At 39.2% G+C, this 19,507-nt stretch overlaps 1 protein-coding gene across 6 annotated transcripts in view; it reads left to right on the top strand.

Annotated features, from left to right (window-relative positions):
• The window catches only part of APP (amyloid beta precursor protein), a 271,787-nt gene that overhangs the window by 139,921 nt on the left and 112,359 nt on the right, over positions 1-19,507 (top strand). For 2 of the 6 annotated variants that reach the window (XM_016186730.2, XM_007519783.3), the window contains exons 7-8: positions 15,858-16,025; positions 19,217-19,270. The exons of 2 other annotated variants lie outside the window; for them this stretch is intronic. In XM_016186730.2, coding sequence (XP_016042216.1) covers positions 15,858-16,025; positions 19,217-19,270 — 222 coding nt within the window. The remainder of the gene's footprint in view (positions 1-15,857; positions 16,026-19,216; positions 19,271-19,507) is intronic. 2 more of the 6 variants (XM_016186731.2, XM_007519784.3) reach the window with 1 other exon arrangement.

Here is a 19,507-nt window from a genome sequence, read left to right as displayed (position 1 = left end):
GTAGACACACATATAAGTAAATGCACATTTTTGTTTGAGTCACTGGAAATCCTTCCTCAGGGCATTTGACACATGCTTCTTAAGACCATTTGTGACAGATCTGGTTAAATGAAGTTGTTAGCTTCTGTTTTCCTAGCTAGGCAAGACAGATGTGCGTGTGTGTGTGTGTGTGTGTGTGTGTGTGTGCGCGCGCGCATGTGCGCACGTTGTCAAAGTAGTGTAACTATAAACTACAGCAGCTAATATTTCTGCAATGGGACTGAAGTTCTTGAATTCTCATCAGTTAGTAACTCCTTGTATACCATTATCTACCTATCTAGCATCTTTGTGGATCATCTAATTGCAACAAGGCATTTTTCTAGACTTAGTCATAGGATGGAAAAGTCTAGTCGAAAATAGAAGTCAAAGATCTACAAATTCTCCCTGTTACATAAATTAAAAGCTGAGAATCCATTTCAAAGAGTAAGAGATTAATTGGTGAGGACAAGAAGAGATAGTATAATGGTTATACAAAGAGACTTTCATGCCTGAGGCTCCAAAGTCCCAGGTTAAATTCCCTGCACCACCATAGGCCAGAGTTGATCAGTGCTCTGATAAAATAAAAGGGAGAGAGCAGAGAAAAAGACAGAGAGACACTCATTGGTGACAGCTGAGGAGGGAGTGGGGGATAGCATTTGAAGTAAAACTAAGAAGACCAGTAGTTGGTCTTTAGATTGATTTCATTATAGTAGAAATGGCCAGACATGACCAAGACAGATAGACATGCACGCATGCACACCACAGCACCAAAACTTCCAGTGCAATGTGAACCAAGTTTGAACCTGGGTTGTGCATATGTTAAAGCAAGTACACTAGCTAGGTGAGGTTTGTGTTTTTTTTTTTTTTTAATTTATTTGCTTGTTTTACCAAGCCCAAGCTGGTCTTTAAATATAGCATTATCAGACAGATAGATAAAACACAGTGAGTCAAATGTGGTACAGTGATTTCTATAGAAAGACAAAGGAAATTAAAAGAACATTTTAAAAATGCTGAGGCTGGTAATAAGAATAAAAAGAAAAAGTGGCCTTAAGAGATAGCAAGTTAATAATGTCAATGGCTAGGACAGTGAAAATGACCTTCTAAAATCAAATGCCTGGTCATTAATATGTACCAGTAGTGCAAAAAATAGAAAATCCCCTAATGGGGATTCATCTGAGTCTCTTACTATGTGTGCTTAACCCGGTGTGCCACTGCCTAGCCCCTGATATCTGAGGCTCTTGAAATCTATAAGTGAGGGAAGTTTTTCCTGAAAAGGAGACCTGAGAAAAGAAATGTATATGTATGCTGTGTCCATATCAGTTTTAGAAAATAGCATTAAAACCTAGAGCTGCATAGAATCCTTTTCCTCTGCTTCCTTGGTACAGAAGGTGAGTTATAGTTCTGTCCTGCTTTAGAACGATGTCAGGGCTAGACTTGAGAGCTAACTTTGTAAAAGTCTCATTACCAGTAGTCTGCTCTTGTGCAGAAAATATAAATTAGAAGTGACTTGCAAAGAAGAGTTATGGAAGAGAAGCTTACAATCTAATATTCAATGTTAATGTTTCAGTGCCCCAGAGAAAATGTGATTTACAACCATACTTAATAAGAAAATTGTTTCTTCATTACCAGCATATTGCCACTGATATGAGTCCTTAATGTGCTTCATAAAAATTAAAAGGAGAAACCTCCATCCTTTTGGAACCCTTTGAAACTGGAAAGAAATTGGTAGAGGGCAGAAAAATAGAGACCCTTTCAGCATCACTAGAAAATGTTCAGTCTGTTTAGATTTAGAAGCAGTGTTTTTGAGGTAGAAGGTTTGAGTTCTGATTGTATGAAGGGCTCAGGAAGAGAGGAAAGTGAGCACATATTTGTATATCCATCTGACTTCAGGATCTAGAGATTCTGCTTTAAAAGCTATTTGAATATTGACTGTCTGGAGTAACTCACTACCAGTAAGAGCCAGTCAATAGGATATTTAAACTCATCTCCGTAAGTTTCTATTTTGAGAAGGGATCACACAGCCCTCATAAATGCAAGATGCTGGGGTAATTTCTGGCCCAATCATGAAGTCTGAAACTCCCAATTTAGCATAGGTATTATACTGCATGACTTAATCTTTGATTTAATTTTTTCTGTCAATGCTTTGCTGTGGCTTCATGTCTGTGCAATTCCAACCACCTCACCCAGAAGACTTTTCTTCCTTTCTTTTTTTTTTTTTTTTCCAGAGAGTGAAAGACAGAAAGAAGGATAGATGCCACAGCATCACTTGTGAAGCTTTCTTCTTGCATTTGATGCTTCTGAGTGGTAGTGGCTGGCGAGGGGCAGAAATCTTGTGCATGATGACGTGTGCACTTTCCTGGGCAACCTATTTCCTTGCTCCTTGGTTTGAGTTAAGTCTGGCTGGTATTGTCCACTCATGTGATTCTTGGAGCTTCCTATACCCTTTGGGACAACTATTCTAGTCTTTAGTCCTTATAATTGTACTGTGGGCTTGAAATGAAACCAAGGTAACTATAAAAATATAGAGATTTCCTTCCTTCCTTCCTCCCTCCTCTTTCTCCCTCCCTCCCTTCCTTCCTTCCTTCCTTCCAACTAATTCCCCAGTGGTGAAGGCAGTTTGGATCCAGGTGGACCAGGTTGTTTCTACTACAGTAATGACAATACTTTTTCTTCTTTTTCTTTTACTTAAAGACATACTAATCTAGTTTGCCATTTGCTCCCTTTTCTATGTGTGTATGTTTGCCTCAGGATTACTTCCCACTGAGCATAGCCTAAAGTTTAAGATACGTATGTAGGAATGACAATCTGGTGCCAGAAAACTATCCCCATAGATCCAATAAGGTGTATCACCTATGTTTCTAATCAAACACGGTCAATCATTTTTTTTTTTATTTCTTTGTTGGGGATTAATGATTTACAGTCGACAGTAAAATACAATAGTTTGGACATGTGTAACATTTCTTAGTTTTCCACATTAACAGTTCAACCCCCACTAGGTCCTCCTCTGCCATCATATTCCAGGACCTGAGCCTCCCCCCACCCCCACCCCAGAGTCTTTCACTTTGGTGCAGTACACCAACTCCAGTCCAAGTTCTTCTTAGTGTTTTCCCTCTGTTCTTGTTTTTCAACTTCTGTCTCTATGAGTGAGATCATCCCATATCATTCCTCTGTTACTGACTTATCTCACTTAACATGATACCTTCAAACTCCATCCAAGATAAGATGAAGGTGAATTCACCCTTTTTAACAGCTGAGTAGTATTCCACTGTATATCTATACTACAATTTTATCATCCACTTATCTGTTGTTGGACACCTGGGCTGTTTCCGGGTTTTGGTCATTACAAATTGTGCTACTATGAACATAGATAGGCATACACAAACTTTTTTGGATGGGTGTGTTGGGTTCCTTAGGATATAGCCCCAGGAAAGGAATTTCAGGATCATAGGGTGGGTCCACTTCTAGCCTTCTGAGAGTTTTCCAGGCTTCTCTCCAGTCAATACTATTTTTTAAATATTTACGTTGCCCTTGTTTCATTGTTGTAGTCATTGTTAGGACAGAGAGAAATGAAGAGAGGAGGAGAAGACAGGGGGAAAGAAAGACAGATACCTGCAGACCTGCTTCACCACCTGTGAAGTGACTCCCCTGCAAGTGGGGAGCTAAGGGTTCAAACTGGGATCCTTACACCTGTCCTTGCGCTTTGTACCACCTGGTGCTTAACCCGCTGTGCTACCACCCGGCTCCCCAGTCAGTACTATTTTTATGTATTGTCTTTAGTGTTTTCTTACTACACAGACTGAGACTGAGTTGAATGGTCGCAGAAAACATCACAAGGCCTATAAAGTAATATACATAATATCCAAGCTTTTATAGATTATTATCTTTTTTACCCCCACCATCAGGATTTTCACTTTGGGCTCAGTGATTGCATAGCACCACTGTTCCTGGCAGCCTGTTTTTCTCTTTCTTTCTTTACCTTTTTTATAGAGGTGAGTGTCTGGGTTGTGGCGCTCCTGGTTGAGCGCACACATTGCAGTATGCAAGGAACCCAATTCAAGCCCCAAGTGCCACCTGCAGGAAGGAAGCTTCATGAGTGGTAAAATAGTTTCAGGTGTCTTTTTGACTCTCGATTTCTCTGTTTCTATCCAAAACAACTAAAAAGTAAAAAAAGAAAAACAAGTAAATATTTATTGGGAAAAGAGAGAGAGAGAGAGAGAGAGAGAGAGAGGATGAGAGACCTGCAGCACAGCTCCACCACTTGTGAAGTTCCCCCCCACCTCTTCGTTAGTGGGAGTCAGAGACTTGAACATGGGTCCCTGTGATATTCACATATGCCCTCTACTGGGAGAACTACCATCTGGCCTCTAGACTGCCTCCGGTTTTGATCATTAGAAATGCGCTGTGAATGTCCTTATGTTTCAGATATGGCACTGTGATTCTAATTTTTTGAAAGAAATTTTATTTTGAGACAGGCTGGCTTAGTGTTTAAGAGATCATTTTTAGTCAGCAGTGTCCTTGGGCCTGAGAATAACCTTGGTAAGCCTCCCCCCCCCCCCCATGTAGTGTAAATGCTGATTGCACATGTTTGTTATACAGATGCCTTTAGGTGAGCCATGTTAAACATTTACAAAAATGCCTGGCACCTTCTACTTAATTTATTTAAATAATACAGGTTGCCCAGAGTTTTGTCTTGACTCTACAACCTACTGCCTTTAAATTTCTTTTTTTTTTCTTTCTCTCTCTCCTTTTTTTTTTTTTCTCCAGTGTTATCTCTGGGGCTCAGTGCCAACATTAGGAATCCAGTAGTCCTAGTGGCCATTTTTTCCATTTTATTGGATAGGACAGAGAGAAATTAAAAGGGGGGAGGGAAATAGAGAGAGGGAAAGCAAGGTAGGCACCTGCAGACCTGCTTCACCTCTTGTGAAGTGACCCCCCCCTCCCCACAGGTGGGGATCCGGACTCTCAAACCAGGATCCTTGCTCAGGTCCTTGTACCTCATACTAAATACATTTAACCTGGTGTGCCACTGCCCGGCCCCCTTACTTTAAATTTCTGTCAGTCAAGTAACCTTGAAGTTTCATTGCCTTCCCCTGTAAAATGGGACTTAATAATTCTCCCCTAATTTAAGTGATTTGTAAGAATTAAGTGAAATCATCCATGAGAAACACTTATGGGCACTAAGTGTTCAGTTAACACAAGGTACTAGAGTCTTCATGACTATAACATCATTCTGGTCCTCCAGAGGACTGTTTACTACTAATTAGAAATGCCCAGAGTAGTCCAGCAGACTGTCTGTTAGTGATGAAAGGCGTTAAGTGTTTCAACTGGGAGAGAGCACAAGATTTGCATGCCTGGAACACTTGCTTTGACCTCATATCAAATGCATGTGAGTGGGGCTCTCACTTGTCTCTCTCTACCTATCTCATATAGAACATGTAGAAAATGTCTTACAATTCCTTGATGCATATGGATTAGCATAAGAGAACTGATATTTATAGCAACAGTTAAACATTAACTTTTGGATTAAAATCTGGGGAGCATGTAAGGTAAATGATAGCATAATGGTTATACAAAAAAAGACTTTCATGCCTGAGGCTCCAAGCTCAACCTACCACATTAGTATAAGCCAGAGCTGATCAGTGCTCTGGTAAATAAAGAAATGCATAAAGAAAATATGAAAAAATAATAGCATCTGGGAAAGAATATATTATATATACTTCAAATATTTTCAGTTTTATTTTTCCTATAACTAGAGAGTGAACAACTATATTCTGTATCAGTGCATTTCAAGCCAAGTTTCCTTTCCTGCGAATATTTTAAATCTCATAGAAGTTCATCCATTACACAGACAGAAACAGTAACAGAGGTGGACCTTCAGTCATCACATAGCATGATCTCATCTAGCCATTACTTGCCTTGGGCTCAGTGACTGAACACCATAGTATTAAATGACTGTGCTTCTCTGTCTAGTAGCTATTAACCTAGAGGAAGTGCAGTGAGGTTTTCTGCTGTGTATTTGTCCAGTATCAGCCAGGGCGCATTCAGGTATGTGGCACTGCTCTGGTTGCAGGGGGCGGGGGCGGAGAGTCAATGCTGCAGGTGTTTCTTCTCCTTTCTGTTTCTCTCTTTCCTTTCCCCACCCCATAAAAAAATAAAAAAAGGAAAATAAGAAGGGAGGAGGGAAGGAACAAACATGAGGCCACTGGGAGCAATAGCATTGTAAAGGCACCAAACTCCAGGGATAACCGTGCTGGCAACATCGTCATAATAACAATAATAATAGCAATAGAAGTTCACATTTACTATTAAAAACACACATGCCTCAGAAACAGTTGTGTACATTACACAACATAAAGTAATGGAACAGTTTATTAAAACGCAAATGTCATATTCATAAATACTCCTTTTTTCCTCATCCGTGTGTTCTTGTGAATACCAGCTCAGATTTTTGGGTTTTTTGTTTGTTTTTTTTTAACTAATTGGTTGTTACTAGAGAGATCAAAGCACTCAGCCCTGGTTTATCATAGTGCTGGGGATTGAACCGGGGACCACTGAGACTGAGGCATGTAATTCCTGTTATCTAACACATTGAGCTATGTCGCTGGCCAATTGTGGGTTTTAAATGAAAAACCCTTAATTATTTTGTATAATAAACTTCTTGAAGTTTTTAGCTGGGTGAATGATAGTTTAAACACTTTTTCTCTCAACCTTAAACCATTTTGCCTTCCTGCACACCCATCTTTAGTTTTCTAGCCACCTCTCTCAACACTTGGGACCTTTTGTGATTCCCTTAGAAGAGAAAGATATCAGGTGGGAATAAGACTGACTGAATCTCATAAAAATGATGTCCAAGTCAGGCCCCTTAACCTTCAAAACAACAGCTCAAATTTTGTGACTTGGGAGATTTTCAAGGGAATAAATAGAGTTTAGAGCAGATTGTCAACGTTTAGACTGGGAAGACTCTTCCAGTGTGGGTGTTAACTAGAAAGCTATGATTATCCCTTTCTTTTTCCTTAACATATGTATAGATTTTGGTTCAGCACAGTTTGTAAGTCAGAATAGGAAGGAGACCGATAAATGCTTAAACCACTAATAAGCAAAAGAACAAAATAATAGACAACCTTGAACAGAAATTTCATGTTGCTCGCACTTGAAGTCCCTGACATTGTATGATTGGAACAAAGAAAGTCTTAGCTGCTCAATTTTCATGTTTGTTTTTGTTCTGGAGTTTAATAGCACTGGTTACCAGGATTTGAGAGGTGTTTGTAGTACTGTGCCAGTAGCTTTGCACTCATGAGTGGGATTACTCAGCACACAACATGATTCTTACTAAAATGCAGTGTGAATCATTCTACTATTAGCATGGGCCCTGGCAGAGTTTCTGCAGCTCAGTGTTGCTAATGTTTAGAGTCAGAAAATTACTTCTTGTGGGGGACTGTCTTATCCACTAGTGAAGGTTTGGCAATATACCTGACCTTTACCAGGTGACAGAAGGACCCTCAGTTGGGACAAAGAGAAGTGTCTTGTAGTCATCACTCGATAGCCACCAGGAAAGGGGCGAGGTGGCAGGGCCTCTAGATGCAAACCACTGGGCTCTGAAACCTCTTGTTGAGTCCAGCTTTGAGTCTTTGAACAAGTGTCTCATTTGCCTGTCAGCTCCCATTCTAGTGCTATACTACTATGTAGGCAGCCAGCGAATGTTTTTTTGTTTTGTTTTTTCTGTTTGTGTGTGTTTTTTTTTTCCTCCAAGTATATATGAACTTTTTAAAAAGTCAAAATTTTTGGTAATCCCTCCTCTCTGGTCCTTTGGTAAAGTGATTGAATTTTATGTATTTAGTCCTGACATTTCAGCTGTACGTACGTGTATGGTTCTTTTCAAACATTATTGTCCATTCACTAGAACACAAGGCACTGAGACAGTGAGCCTGGAGGTGATGCCTGAATACCAGGTGACAGGGACCCGTGGATTATATTAAAAAAAAAAAATCTTAGTAACACTTCCTGCTCTCCACACTGGTTTAGGAGATTAAAACGGGGATAAGAAAGTGACAGCAAAGCTATCTTTATCTAGCCATTGTTTCTAACATATCAGATGCCACCAAGAGATAGAGAAACACCAAGCGTGTCTACCCACTGACTGATTTTGTAAAACTCAAGACCAGGCCTGGGAAATCTCAGTTAGATAATATGATGCCTTGTCATGTCTATGACCCAGGTTCCAGCCCAGCAACCCCCTCTTCCTTCACTGAGGAAGCTTTAAGTTATGGTCTCTTTCACTCTCTCTCTGTGCCTCTCTGTCTCTATCTAAACAACAGAAGCAATAAATACTCAAGACCAAACAAATTTGTTGTACTTGTGGGGAGAAAGTTATAATTTCTGTACATATATAATTGTTCGGATCTCTTATAGTCAGTGAAAGCAGACTATTGAAAGTATTGAGGTGTTTTCTGAGTGGCAAGAGTCAATAGCTTGAAATATCAACATTGGAAATCTGTATCAGAAATAAAACTGAATTAGAGTAGTTTTTTCTTTTCCTTTCTTTTCTTCCTTTTTCTTTTATTATTTTCTTTTTTCTTTTCTTTTTTTTTCGTTTCTTCTCTTTTCTGGAGACAACTAGCTTCCCAGCATGCCACACTGTCTCTCAATTGTTAAGAAAAGTCATTTCCTCTTATTTCCAAAAAAAAACAAAGCAAAAATGACATCATGTCTTCTTCAGACTAATCTCAGTTTCAAAGGGAAAAAAAAAAACGTATCCCCATAATAAAAGGGAAACAAAAGTATAAGAAAAAGTCATAGTGCTGTGTTGTAAATGCTTGCCAAAACACTAGCACAAGAGTACTGATTAGTCTAACTACCTTAGTAGTAGATCTCCTCAGGTTGCATTTTATAAGTAATCTTTCATCATGGTGAGATGTGAGAACCAGGTCAGGTGTAATTGGGATGCCAGATGTCTTGCAGAGCCTTAGAGAATGAGCACATTCAGTAAAAGACTAGCCAACTGCAGATATCTTCTGGAGACTTCCGTGACAAATTAGCTCTCGTCAGTTTGAAAGGAGTCAGTAATTTCATTGTCATGCACAGCTGTTCCCATCATTTGTTTATGTATTTCCTCTCCTATTTGGGACTTAAGTGAGATTTGTCATAAGACTTTCATTCAAGCTGGCTTGCCCAATTTTATAGGCCTCTATATAGTCAAATGTTACTAGGTGGTAAATATCTGATCATCTACCCTCAATCAGAGTTAATTGTTGGACATTCTTTCTAAATTATCATATTTTAATATAAATTCATTTAACTTATTTTCCATTAAACTTAAACATATCAATTGTGAAAAATATATTCTTAAGAAATAATCAGTTTTCTGTTATTGCATGTTGATGTTTCAGACTTCTCACTTATAAAACTCAAACACATATTTACTTACTTATAAGAATAATTCTAATTGTTTAGGCTCAGTATTAAGAATATTTAGAATTACAGCAGTAATTTAATTGACCTGCAATATAGAGTTGTCATAAACTCCATTCAGGCCAGCCACTTTCATTATTAACATATTGCATGACTAGACCATAAGCATTTACTTAAACTTTTAACCACAAATCTAGGTTTACTAGATTTTTTAATACATCTGCTCATGATTTATTTTATTTCACCATGAACACTAAACCAGTGATTTTTTTTTTCACAAAGCCAAGCTACATTTGTATTTTTTACTCTCCTTAAAAATTTCCAGATTAAGGGAGCCAGGCAGTAGTGCAGCAGGTTAAGCACACGTGGCACAAAGTGCAAGGACCGGCATAAAGATCCCGGTTCGAGCCCCCAGCTCCCTACCTGCAGGGGTGTCGCTTCACAGGTGGTGAAGCAGGTCTGCAGGTGTCTGTCTTTCTCTCCCTCTCTCTGTCATCCCCTCCTCTCTCCATTTCTCTCTGTCATGTCTAACAACAACGGCATCAATAACAACAACAACTACAACAACAATGAAAAACAACAAGGGCAACAAAAAGGAAAATAAATAAATGTATGAAAAATTCCAGATTTAAAAAAAATCATCTATTTTTATGAGATAGACAATAGCATTGCTCAGCTGTGGAGTAAGGTTGTGCATAGGATTGAACCTGGGACCTCTAGGGCCTCAGGCTTATAAATTCTGTGCTCTAACAGCATATGAAAATTTTTATCTTCATAAATTCTTTAACAAATATAAACTTGTCTTTCTAACTTTGGTCATCTACACAAAATTTTACTTCAGTTTGAAACCTTTTTTTAGTTGTGCATTATTTTGAACAAGTAATGAATCTGACTTTATTAACAATGGATTGATTATATAATCACTTGTGTATAACAGGGTTAGCTTTATTTCTGTCTTGTGTTTATATGATATTGATTTTTTGGAAATTGGAATTTGGTGTTGAAGCCAACACAAAACTCAACAAGGCTCTGCCTTACAAAGATGCATTTAAAGCAAAAGAGCTTGGTTTTTTATGGTTGTTATTATTTAATTTTGTATTATCTCTATTTACGTGTTGGGTAGAAACAGCTAAAAATTGTGAGGAATGGGGAGATGGAGAGGGAAAGTGACAGAGAGATACCTACAGCCATACTTCAACACTCTCAAAGCTTTCCTGCCCAGAGGTTTGAACCCAAGTCCTTGCGCATTGTAACCTGTGCACTCAACCATTCAACCATGTGTACCACCCGGCCCCAAGATTTTTTTTTTTAATCTTTTAAAATCACTTGATTGAGAAAATGTTGATTTACAGGATTGATGTTTTCCTATGCTTGTTTTTAGATATAAACACACCTTTCTATTTCTTTGTGAAGAATAGCATTTCAGCTTACTGAGTAGTCTATTGTGTTAAAGGGTGAATAGAACTGTCTTAAAAGAGGATCTAAGCCCTTCCTGGTGCGAGATTCTGCTGGATGAGTACTAGGAAACTGATTTGCAGTCCTAGGAGTTAAAGATTAAATATGAATAAACAAGGACTGCAATTCCTTAATTGTCCCAGATTTGGCCTATGTTTCTAATTTTAAGCATCAGCAATAATAGCCCTGTTTAAGACTAGTTACATAATGTTAATATAGTAGCTATTTAGATCTTCAGGCCTGAGGCACCAAAGAATCTAGGTACAAACTCAGTCCCACCAGAAGCCAGAGGTTAGCATGGTTCTGGGAGAAGAAGAAAAAAAAAAGAAGGAAGAAAGAGGGAAGGAACCTCTTTTTTCTAGTAAGTGAGGTTGTTCAGTGATAGGAGCACAGGACTTATATGAGTGAAGTCCTGGGCTCAGTCTCCAGCACTTAATATGCTTTGGGTTTTCTGTCTGGGGGTGGGGAGAACCTATTATTCTGAGCATAATCTCTCCTAAAAATATATGTAACATTTACTTTGAATAAAAAAATAAAAGTGAATTGGAAATCAAAAAACAAATTTAGGAAATGATTTTATAATTTGTCTCTTGGTATTTATTTTAGATTTTGAGAAGAGAATGAAGATGAGAAATGAAAGATTCAGTTTTAATTTCCAGATTAATTCTTCTTTTGGGGCCGGGGGGAGCTATAGTTATTATGAAATCTAATTTTCCATGCTTTACATTTAGTGAATAATGTAAATAACTTACAACTGAATGATTATAGTCATTCATATGGACCATGTTTTCACTGATTTTTTGTGGCCTCCATATATCAGGGAGGAAGAAAATTTCCTTTTAAAAAAATAGTAATACCAAACATGAGCATCTAGAGTCTCTCTTGAGAAATCTTTTTCTCTAAATCTTGTCATACAGTTTATAAATGATACATTTCAGAATTCAGTGTTTTAAAACTCTTCAGTTTGCTTAGAATTTAGATTGGACAGAGTTCCTGGTAATTTCCCATTACTCACAAGGAATTTAAAGGAAAGCTTCTCAAATTGAGATTTGTAGCCCTTTGGGGGGGAATTACTCTGACGCCAAAAAATATTCAAGGAAAGAGACAATAGTAGAATTCTAAGATAAACTGAAGTAACCCACAGTATGCATGAGCACACACACACAAACACACACACACACACACACACACTGAAGACTTAAAATATTCAGGAAATAATGATAGATTTATATACAATGCAAATATTAATTCAGGAATTCTGCATAGTCTTTATCTGATTTTCCCCATCTAGAGTACAGTATCATATCAATTAACTTGACATTAAACATTTAACATGACTTTATGCCAAAATTATTTCTCATTTTCTTCTCTGTGTCTTAATAAATTACATATTCATTTCCAGTTAGGATCTTATGCTTATCCTTCAGCTTCTCCCAAATTAAGCAAAGATTCTCTTTCTATCATTTTTAGAACTTTACAGAGGTCAGACTCTTGTGGTTTGTTGTTGTTGTTGTTGTTGTTGGTTTGTTTTTTTGTTTTGGCCTCCAGGGTTATTGCTGGGATTTGGTGCTACACTACAAATCCACTGCTCCTGGAGGCTATTTTTTCGCTTTTGTTGCCCTTGTTGTTTCTCATTGTTGTTGTTATTACTGTAATTGTTGTTGGATAGGACAGAGAGAAATCGAGAGAGGGGAAGAGAAAGACAGACACCTGCAGACCTCCTTCACCACTTGTGAAGCAACCCCCCTGCAGGTGGGGAGCCGGGGGGGCTCGAACCGGGATTCTTATGCCGGTCCTTGTGCTTCGTGCCATGTGCACTTAACTTGCTGCACTATCTCTTAATCCCTGACACATGTGTTTTCTATATAGTGGAGTAGTGATATGGTTATGTAGGAGAGCTAAGAATTCAATAAATGATTCAATTTATAGAGTGTCCTCTAGACTCACCTTTACTCCTCTAAAAAGTTGAGTTGTCCTAACTATTTGGCATCACCAACACCCCTGATAATGCCAGGAGAGCCAGCAGAGCACTTTCCAAATGGAGATTTGCTCTTCTTTTGCACCCACGGACTTTGACAAATGTGTTCTCTTATAATTGGAGTCTCCATCATGAACTGTGGACTCATCATTGAGTTTATTCTCTTTGCTTAGTTGACTTATAGATGGATTCTAGTCCGGAATGCTTTTCAAGTTGACTGAAGTCCTATAAATTAGTTGTAACACAGATTTCGGAGCCATTTCGAATAAAGTAGATAAAAGTAATATAAAGCTCAATGTACCATTATATTCTACTCTTGGTGTAGGAAAATACCAATACATCGCAGTGTCACTTGAGTTTTAGACTGGGAAGTTCTGCAAAAAATCAAAAGCAAGAAACTGTTAGTAGATCAACACAAAGGAAAATGTCTGCGGTGGCTTGGCTCTTCTTTGGAAGTCATTCTTTCACCCCAGTAGTTAATTTCACCACTTTTTTTTTAGTACATGGAAGATAGCCTCAAAGCAACTTTCTTGTCCATGGAAGGCAAATATCAAGGTGCCTGGTACTCAAACAGACAGAATGCTTTAAGCCGCTGCTTCCCATTGTTGCAGGCATCTCATCTCCCTTTCTGTCTCTCTCACCTTCTATTGGGGGCGGGGGAAAAAAAGACTGTCATGAATGGTGGAATGGGACAGGCACCAAGCCCCAGTGATAACTCTGGCAGCAAGCAGATCAAATTCTCCATCCTTGTGGAATATATAGTTTACTGGTAGAATGGAAGGGTCCCAGCAGATCAAATTCTCCATCCTTGTGGAATATATAGTTTACTGGTAGAATGGAAGGGTCCCAGCAGATCAAATTCTCCATCCTTGTGGAATATATAGTTTACTGGTAGAATGGAAGGGTCCCAGCAGATCAAATTCTCCATCCTTGTGGAATATATAGTTTACTGGTAGAATGGAAGGCTTGGCCTGAGGTGAGAAGCCATGTTGAGTTCCGTTGCCCGTGTTCTTTGACTTGGCTTGTCTTGTGGCCCTGGATGTGGGCTGCACTGACCTCTGTGGTAGCAGTGACATCTGGAGTTCTTATAAGAGCCAGTAATAGCCAGTGTAGGTTTAGAAGACTATGTTGCCTGAAAGTCTAGTTAATACTCTGATGTTTTCAAAACAAGAAAGAACAAACCTTATGAACACAAAGAGCCTGGGAGGGAAGATTCAGAGGAAGGAAAAGCCAATGTATACTATACATATGTGTTAAAACGGAGAGAGAAAAGATAGTGTCTATGTGGTGGTGTGGGGGGGAAGAACTTGTGAGTGTCACTGGGAAGAACCCTATCTCTACAGACTTAGTGTTCTGCAGCTCCCAGAAAACTAACTTACCTTTAATAAGTCAGAATGCTAATCCATTAATTTGGAGGGATGAATCAAATTGCCAAGGGAATAAATAATATTCACGTTAATAGTGTGGCAGATTTTCATTATATAGAATTCTGTGCAAAAAAAACCACAACCCCATCTTGACTTAAATGTGAACTTGCAAAGCAGCAGTACTGAGCAAGGTGATTTTATTGATGAGCAGCAGTACTGAGCAAGGTGATTTTATTGATGAGCAGTATTGAGCTGGTGCTCCTGAAACCAGGTGCCTTCATCTGGAAGCCATCCAGAGAACCAGAATCATCTTAGCTCATCTGTTGCATCAGACATTTTTCCTATAGTATGTTGACATTTGCCTTCTGAGCTGACTATCAGCTGTCCCCCTACGCTGTTGACAGCATCATGATGGTCATACCATCATTCTCTTTGCTGGCATTGGAAAAGGCAGTGGGTGGCATTCACTGAAGTAAAGTGATGGCTCCTTTTCCATCACTGTTGTGGGTGTGGGTCTTTGAGGGATTAGATTAGGATTTTCCTGTTGACTATTTCTGCTTGGGTAGCTCTGCGGTATGTATGACTTTTGTCTTTTAGAAGAAGGGTTCTTTCCTCTGACATGTTAATATAACTAAGAATAAGCAAGACATCTGGAATTACTAAAGCATCAACAGGCTCTCTGTAAACATGGCCAGGACCAGACACAAACCAGAGGGAGAAGTGATTTACGTTTAGCAGGAATGGAATGTACTTAGGAGGTAGAGTTCCAACTGTATTCACAATCATTTTACCCCGGTGGAATCAGACTGGTACACTTCTGATACTTCTGATCTGTCAAGGTATAAGAAATTGACTTTGGGAAGGGAGGCAAGGCATGTTGACAGGTAAGACATGTTTTTATGTTAAGAAAAAAATATTTGTGTGTGCTATGTGTTAAAGAATTAGTTGTTTTAGTTTAGAATACCATTATCCAAAGGGCAGATAAATGTGCAAAGAAAACTTGAATTGGGGTTCACATAATTGACCAAGTCACATTTAGATATATCACTTCTTTCCAGATATAGTCAGTGGACTGGCATTCTCTGAAAACTATACCACATTCACAAGATGCATGTTTATTTTGTATTTTGACCAAAGACAATCAATTATTAAACCAGATGTTTGTTCAGAGGTTACATTTTTTTTGCATCCTAACCAGGCATCATCCTTTTATGTTTTAAAGTTGATATCCACATCAGTTGTAAGAGCTTTATTTTCTATATGAAGACATGTTTTGATGTCCAAACACCTCTAGGCATTTAACATTAAATCTAACATCAGCTAAAAAAAGAAGAAGAAGAAGAAGAAGAAGAAAGAAAGAAAGAAAAAGAAAATCTGTCCATCTCCAGCTGGGATCCTTTAATGACTGTGGAGAGCTCTACTCATTAAACCCAATGAGAATGTACAGCTCTGTTTTAGGGGTAATTCTACAGTCCTGTTAAGTAATTAAATTTCTCAATGACTGCCTGATAGAACCTGCTCAGGTTACCAGTGGGAGGACTGTCACGTAGAGAAAGGTAAATGTGTGTTCATGAACAGCCAGCCGGTGCCTTTTCATGCTAAATGTGATTCCCCACGTCTCCTCTGCTTAGAGGTATGCTCAGAACAAGCAGAGACCGGGCCATGCCGAGCAATGATCTCCCGCTGGTACTTTGATGTGACAGAGGGGAAGTGCGCCCCCTTCTTTTACGGCGGATGTGGAGGCAACCGGAACAACTTTGACACAGAGGAGTACTGCCTGGCCGTGTGTGGCAGCGTCAGTAAGTGGACCCTCCCTCCAAGCCTGGCCACCTTTGGTCTTTCTCCACACTGACTCTGCTCTTTATAACCGATTGGTTTCATGGTTCTTTGGAAAGGTGTCTGTTGCTACCACTAACCACGCCCCGTCACCTTCTTTCAAGTTGTACAGCCTCTTTTCCAGCCTATTCTTCTAGCTGTGTTTGCCTCCCATCTTGCAATCTGTAGAGACTTTTGAGCGCTTTTCTTTAAGCCAAGCTGGAGTAGTCGTTTTGTCTTCTCCGCTGTTTCTGCCAATGTGTTCTTACGTGTTTGTCTGTGTACGTGTATGTTCAGGTCTGTGCATGAGCACTGTTCATGCAAGTGAGATCTGCCACAGCAGACCTGGCTGAGAAAGCCTCAGTTGCATCGGCAAAGCATATTGCTCTGATTCATGTCTTTATTTTGTGACATGTTCTTTATTGTGATTGGGAAGGGAATGTGCTTGAATGAATTACACGTACCTCATGTCAGAGGGAAAAAATAAAATAAAATACCTGAGGCTCCTGAGCTCACACATGGATGGTAGCAATGTCAAGTTCGCATGTCTTCTCTTGGAAATAGAAGAAAACTGTTGACTTAACATTAGTAATCTTCAATGGCATACATCTCACAGAATATCATTTTCAAAGCCTTTCCTCTTGGATGTTAAAATTTCCTTAACACTGGGGTGGAGGGGAACACATACACAATGTGAAGATGCCTTAAAATACCAGTGAAGAAGGTTTCCATGAAAGTAGTTCTCCCGAGGTAATGTACCAGAAAAAAAAATACCAATTTTGTTTATTCCTTTTTTATTATTTATTTGCTTATTTGTTTATGAAAACACTGTTCAGTTCTGGTCTACAGTGAGACTAAGGATTGAACCTGAGGCTTCGGAGCCTCAGGCATGAAAGTCATTTTGCATGACCAGTATGCTATCATCCCCACCCTGTCAAATTTATTTTGCTTTTTGCTCAAGAGTAAGAAGTTTGAACTGCCAGAGAAGTCATTGCTCCATATGACAAATCAAAGATCACTTCAATTAAGGATTAAACCCCCAAATGGTGTGCTTTTTTTTTCTGCTTTTTCTCCCTTGGTGAGGATGACAGCCATCCTTACCTTCTTGGAATTTCTAAGGACTATATTTGTTGAGAGCATAGAATTAAGGTTAACACACACACACACACACACACACACACACACACACACACCAAAAAGACTACACCAGTAAAACTTTTACTGTGAAGAAGCCCACTATCTCCATGGAATCTGATATAAGTCCCTGTTGGGCTCATGGAGGATGGGAGAGGTGACTGACTCCATTGCTGTCCTGTGTGAGAGCAGGTGGAGGAACTGGACCCCTGGGGCTTCTCTTCTGGCTCAGATTGGATGGCTGCAGTATCTAGCTCCAAAGACTCCATTCTCCAGTTTTAAACAAAGAAGTTAATTAGGTCAGGTAACAGGAACACAATTCTGTTGCCTGAAGCCTCTTGAACAAAGAAAGGGTTTTTGTTATAGTGATTCTAACTGGTTTAGTTGTTTAGCTGCTGGGGAGAATTTTCTGGCAGTTTCCCAACTATTTATTTCCCCCTTCACAGAGATGGATTTCTTTATTTTTACAGTCAAGAATAGAAAACAGGGTTTAATAATAAATTTTAAAAAATGTTTGAAGACAACGCATCATAAGAAGAGATTGGGGAGGGAGCACACAGATGTGTGTATGTGTAAGTAAAAATAGAAATAAAAATGTTTTCCAAAATTGTAAACAGTAGTGACTTTGCCTTAAGAATTAGAAATTATCCCACCCCACCCCAATCCTATAACCACCTCCTACATAACCTTCCCCATTTGATGAGGTTGACTAGACTTGGGCTAGCAGCTGGGTGTGGGGGGACCATGCAGGCATATATATCTTCTAGAAGGTGCCATGAATGACACACTGTTGGCTAAGAGATTTTCCAAAAAATTAACACCCCAAAGAAGGTGAAATGAATAAGCCAGAAGAGGTGGGTTATGGAATGCTTTATCAAGAGAACAAGCATGTAAGACTGGTAGTTAGGAGGGTGACTAGATAAAGAGAGTTAAGTTCCATAAATCGCCAGGGTTAATAACTAGAGGCTGACCTGTGAGTGAACGAAATGCCTGGAGATTCTATGAAGGAGTGGTTCAAATGGGAACTAGGGAGACAAACAGGGAGCCACAAAATCCTTCTACTGGATACCAGATGTTCTATCAGAGATAAAAGTCATTGAGATTTTTCTAAGATGGTTTTGTGGAAATACAATCTGATGTTTAAGTGTGTTTTCTGGTTCCATGCTGGAACCAAACTTCATATTTTATATTTAGCTTTCAGCATAGTTCTTAAAATACATTTTTAAAGGTTTAATTTAATTTATTGTTTATTTGGATAGAGAGAAAAATCATGAGGGAGGGGAAGATAGGGAGAGAGAACCCAGGACCAGTCAGTGGCATGCCTCGTTAAGCACACACATTACATTGTGTAAGGAAGGACCCAGGTTCAAGCCCTTGGTCCCCACCTGCAAAGGGAAAGCTTCACAAGCAATGAAGAAGGGCTACAGGTATTTTTCTTCCTCTCTCCCTCTCTATCATCCCTCCCTTCTCAACTTCTCTCTGTCTCTATCCAAAATAATAAGTAAAAATAACTTTTAAAAATTAAATAAATGGGAGTCGGGCAGTAGTGCAGTGGGTTAAACGCAGGTGGCGCCAAGCAAAAGGACGGGCGTAAGGACCCCGGTTCGAGCCCCCGGCACCCCCACCTATACAGGAGTCACTTCACAGGCGGTGAAGCAGGTCTTCAGGTGTCTGTCTTTCTCCCCCCCTCTGTCTTCCCCTCCTCTCTCCATTTCTCTCTGTCCTATCCAGCAATGACGACATCAATAACAACAACAATAACTACAACAATAAAACAACAATAAAAGGGGAAAAATATATATTAAAATAATTAAATAAATAACATTTCTTTAAGAGAGAGAGAAAGAAAAACCACAAGCACTGCATGTGAAGCTGTCTGCCTGCAGGACAGTTTTTAGTTTTTGTTAGGGATATTCATTTAGTATTTGTTTTTTAATCTAGTCTCTCTTTTTCCCTTGGTCTGTGAACACACGTGAGTTTCAGCCATCATTTTCACGTTTCTATTTTTGTTTTTAGTTATGTTCTCTTATTTTCTCCATAGTGTCCCAAAGTTTACTCAAGACCACCCAGGAACCTCCCCAAGATGCTGTTACACGTATGTTGTAATTGACTTGGAGGAGGGGCGGAGGGAAGGAGAGCACTGCATGGCGGCATTCTCTCTCCAGCACCCGCACCTTCTTTGCATGGTTTTGTGTCTATTCTGAAATGTCTCTTTCCATTGCCTTGCATATAATTCTGTCTGATTTTTTTTTTTTTTTTTTTGGTCAGACAGCTTCAGATGTAGTGCTGACAGAGCTGCTACTTGTGATCTTTTGATTTCCTATGGAAATGT

The sequence above is a fragment of the Erinaceus europaeus genome, chromosome 9 (assembly GCF_950295315.1).
Source record: "Erinaceus europaeus chromosome 9, mEriEur2.1, whole genome shotgun sequence".
NCBI lineage: Eukaryota > Metazoa > Chordata > Mammalia > Eulipotyphla > Erinaceidae > Erinaceus > Erinaceus europaeus.
This window is presented reverse-complemented; position numbering and strand designations above follow the sequence as displayed.